General features: G+C 42.4%; 2 protein-coding genes across 2 annotated transcripts; both read left to right on the top strand.

Moving 5' to 3' along the window:
* The first annotated feature begins 417 nt into the window (after window positions 1-417).
* Window positions 418-1498, top strand: LOC103130611 (trace amine-associated receptor 13c-like). The gene is made up of 2 exons (XM_007542053.1): window positions 418-590; window positions 682-1498. Exons 1-2 carry the CDS (start codon window positions 418-420, stop codon window positions 1496-1498), a joined length of 990 nt encoding a protein of 329 aa, XP_007542115.1.
* Window positions 1499-2842: 1344 nt separating this feature from the next.
* On the top strand, window positions 2843-3955 carry LOC103130610 (trace amine-associated receptor 13c-like). Its single transcript, XM_007542052.1, has 2 exons — window positions 2843-3015; window positions 3151-3955. Exons 1-2 carry the CDS (start codon window positions 2843-2845, stop codon window positions 3953-3955), a joined length of 978 nt encoding a protein of 325 aa, XP_007542114.1.
* The last annotated feature ends 225 nt before the right edge of the window (window positions 3956-4180 follow it).

Here is a 4180-nt window from a genome sequence, read left to right as displayed (position 1 = left end):
TAATTTCACATTTGAATTCACAACTAGAAGAACGAGCCATCTCAGTTCTAAAGCAAATACTAAAAAAAATGTTTAAGGGTAAGTATGAAAACAGGTCAGTTTTCAAATTCATCACAGAAATGAAAAAGCTCCAATTAAACCAGAATCAAAACTTTTTTGCCCAATGTGCGTCAAATTGGATCGGTGCATCTCTAGCAATGCATAGCATAAAAACAACATAGGATTTATGTTCAATTTTCCTTTGGGGTCAATGAAGTATTTCAAATTTGAACATGACCACCAATGGAGGCTTGACAACGTGCCACGGAGGAGCGTCAATGGTGATCTGTAGAGACCAGAGGAGGGGAGACAATGGAGAAGCGAAAACGTTTATAAACCAGCACAGAAAGGTGAAGTCAGGGAGACGGACGCCTTAGGATGGCGACGCAGGAAGAGGAGGAACTCTGTTTCCCGCAACTCGCCAACAGCTCCTGCAGGAAGCTGACGCTTCACTGGTCTAAAGCTGTGCTCCTGAACACTGTGCTGTCCTTCGTCTCTCTGTCCACTGTCCTTCTCAACCTGCTCATCATCATTTCAATCTCCCACTTCAGGCAAAGATGAAAGCAGTTCTAGCTGGGTAGAAACGCATAGAGCCGTTATTTTAATGTCATTCTGTTTGCCTTTCTTTCTGTCTCATTCCAGGAAGCTTCACACCACCACCAACGTCCTCCTGCTCTCTCTGGCGGTCTCAGATTTCCTTGTGGGTCTCCTGTTGATGCCCGGAGAAATCTTTCGAAGCACAGCCTGCTGGTTTCTTGGGGATGTCATATGCTCTCTCTATTGCTACCTGGTCTGTCAAATTGTCTCTGGTTCCATTGGAAGCATCGTTCTCATATCGTTTGACCGCTATGTAGCCATTTGTCACCCTCTGCATTATGCCACCAGGATCACTTTGGGGAGAGTCAAGTGTTGTATCGGTCTCTGTTGGCTCGGTGCAGGTTTTTACAGCATATTTTACGTGAGGGATGAGCTGATTCAACCGGGCAGGAGCAAATCCTGCTTCGGAGAATGCACGTTCGTGATAAGCTACGTGACCGGGACCGTCGACCTGGTTCTGAATTTTATATTTCCGGTTTCGATTATCGTGTTCTTGTACGTGAGAGTGTTCGTGGTGGCCGTGTCTCAGGCCCGCGCCATGCGCTCCCACGTCACGGCCGTCACGCTTCACTGCTCAGTGAACGCAGCAACCAAAAGGTCAGAGCTGAAAGCAGCCAAGACTCTGGGCATTCTCATTGTTGTGTATCTAATGTGCTACTGTCCGTATTACAGTTACTCCGTTGTTGAAGTTAATGTGACCAGCACTGTGTATGCCTCATTTTTGATCTTTGTCTTTTATTTTAACTCCTGTCTGAACCCTTTGATTTACGCCCTGTTCTACCCCTGGTTCAGGAAAGCCATTAGGCTCATCGTCACCCTGCAGGTACTGCAGCCTGGCTCCTGCGACGCCAACATACTGTAGCCACACTTCTCTTGAAACACACCTGATGTTCACAAAAGATATTCAGTAATTAACGCTATGACAAAAAACATGCATGTCGGTAATCTGCAGTGAGTCAATAAACAACATAGCTAAATGATTACATCACTTTAATTCCATTTTGTACACATATATGTGCATATATAGGAGCATGTTTGTATGTACAGTTGTGTTTAATAAATCATAATATAGACTAAAGACGAAAATTACGTTTTGAAAGTAACTTTTAAACAACATGTTATACTTTTCACTAAGCTCACATTTCTGTTTTTAAAAATAGTTTTTTATTGGTCTGATGTAATATTCTAAGTTTAAATGCCATGTTGTCAATAGTTGTAAGTGGAAAATCATCATAATTAACAGAAATAAAAGATTTTTCAAACACCCATCTGTTTGTAGGTAATCTATGAGCTACCTATGAATATTATTCTAATTTATTGAATAGAAATATATGTATGTATAGCCTGCCTCCAGACACTTTGACAAAGTGCAAAGTTGACTTTTAAGAGGAAAAAATCTCCTGTTGCAACAGAAACAATCAGAAAAGTACAGTTCTGGTTTGACTCATCCCTGGTTTCTAAAATCTGACAATCTTCTGCCCTTTGGGACACAAATGCCTACCGGGTCTAACTATAATTTTTATAGTTTTGAAATGAGGCAGCAGGACGATGTTTTAGTAGTTATTTTCCAAGAGATGTATTTTACGCCAAGGTTTCCTCCTGACAAATGAATCTATTTTTCTTAACCGGTCCAATCAAAGCCATCTTCCAAACTATGGGCAAATTTGAAAAGTTGACTTTTTCAACTGGGGAACTCAAAGTTTCTACTGTTTTTCTGATAAACTGTATATTATAGTTTTATCACACATTTCTTTTTAGTAAATCTGAATAAAATGCAACAAAGGTGTGAAATAAGAAAAATTAGAGCTGTCCATCTATTACAAAATTTAGTCCAGTTAATCGCTCCTTGGCGCTGTGATTAATCACAATGATCCCTAACTTTAACTTTGTAAGCTTGAAATGTAAATATGCAAAAAATGCTTTAGTAAAAACCAAAGTGTCTGAAAGTTCTTGGTTTTCCAGGTTTTCATATTCAGGAAGACTCTTCTTGTCAGGTTACTACCAAAAGTAAAGGCCGGTACTGGTGTCGAATAAATTCTATGAAAAAATAAAAGCATCAAGAAGCCATTTGGTATTAGGGGGTAGGGTTAACTTCACATAACGAGAAATGCATTATGGGAGGAGGAGGAGCGCGACATGAAAACATAAATGTGCTGTGAAACGGCGCTCTGCTCAGACTGCCGGCTGAAGCTGAAGCCGTGCAGCGATGGAGGCTCAGGACGAAGCTGAACTCTGTTTCCCACAACTCCTCAACAGTTCCTGCAGGATGCCGAAGCTCCACTGGTCGGAGGCGATTCTCGGGAGCGTCGCCATGTCCTTCGTCTCTCTGCTCACCGCGGTGCTCAACCTGCTCGTCATCATCGCAGTCTCCCACTTCAGGCAGAGATCAACCTCTCAGGAGAACCTAGACTTGAAGTCTTTGAAACATTGATTTTATAAATGCGATGTTGACTTTGTATCATCTAAACTTTGAGTGTCTTGCGGGATAACTGTTGCTCTCTGTCTTCCCTCCAGGCAGCTCCACACTCCTACAAACATCCTCCTCCTCTCTCTGGCTGTGTCCGATTTCCTCGTCGGCCTGCTGCTGATGCCGGGAAAACTCTTTAGAAAAAACACCTGTTGGATGTTAGGGGATGTTTTATGCTCGCTTTATATTTATGTGATTGCTCTGATTATCTCCGTTTCTATCGGGAACATCGTTCTCATATCGATCGACCGCTACGTGGCCATCTGTGAGCCGCTGCAGTATCCCACCAGGATGACTCTGACGCGGGTCAAGTGCTGTGTCGGCCTCTGCTGGCTCTGCGGAGCTTTCTACCGGCTGCTCTTTCTGAAGGATGAAATGATTCAGCCAGGCAGAAACAAGTCCTGCGTCGGAGAATGTGCGTTTGTTACCAACTCTATCGCAGGACTTTTTGATCTTATTCTGAACTTTATTGCTCCGGTCACGGTCATCGTAGTGCTGTACACGAGAGTGTTCGTGGTGGCCGTGTCTCAGGCCCGAGCCGTGCGCTCTCGCGTCACGGCCGTCACGCTGCAGCTTTCGGTGAACGTCGTAACGAAGAAATCAGAGCTGAAAGCCGCCAGGACTCTCGGCGTGCTCATCGTTGTTTACCTTTTCTGCTTCTGTCCCTATTACTGTTACGCCCTCATAGAAAGGAATATCACCAACACTTTTTTGATCTTTTTGTTTTACTTTAACTCCTGCCTGAACCCTTTGCTTTATGCCCTGTTTTATCCCTGGTTTAGAAAAGCAATCAGACATATTGTCACTTTGCAGATTCTGCAGCAGGGCTCAAGTGAGACCAACATACTGTAGAGACTCGTGTGAAAGGAAAAAAGAAAAATGGGAAAAAATTGGCCCTGACATACCAGAGGAAATGTGTGCATGCTGTGTCATCCCTAGTAAAAAAAAAAAAAAAAGTATACTTTAGTATATTAAATTTTAACATACTTTAGCATACTTTGATTTATGTACTTAAACTGTACTATATTGGAACAACTTTTTTGTGATTAGTATATTTTAATAGTATTTAAATAGTAT

Source organism: Poecilia formosa, unplaced genomic scaffold, assembly GCF_000485575.1.
Source record: "Poecilia formosa unplaced genomic scaffold, Poecilia_formosa-5.1.2 Scaffold652, whole genome shotgun sequence".
Classification (NCBI taxonomy): Eukaryota; Metazoa; Chordata; class Actinopteri; order Cyprinodontiformes; family Poeciliidae; genus Poecilia; species Poecilia formosa.
Note: the sequence above shows the minus strand (reverse complement) of the source record. Positions and strands in the feature narration are given on the sequence as shown.

Bases quoted from the DNA above. Each gene is read 5' to 3' on its own strand.
- LOC103130611 (XM_007542053.1), top strand. From the start codon at position 418: ATGGCGACGCAGGAAGAGGAGGAACTCTGTTTCCCGCAACTCGCCAAC. The intron at 591-681 runs GCAAAGATGAAA...GTCTCATTCCAG, and splicing joins ATTTCAATCTCCCACTTCAG to GAAGCTTCACACCACCACCA.
- LOC103130610 (XM_007542052.1), top strand. From the start codon at position 2,843: ATGGAGGCTCAGGACGAAGCTGAACTCTGTTTCCCACAACTCCTCAAC. The intron at 3,016-3,150 runs GCAGAGATCAAC...TCTTCCCTCCAG, and splicing joins ATCGCAGTCTCCCACTTCAG to GCAGCTCCACACTCCTACAA.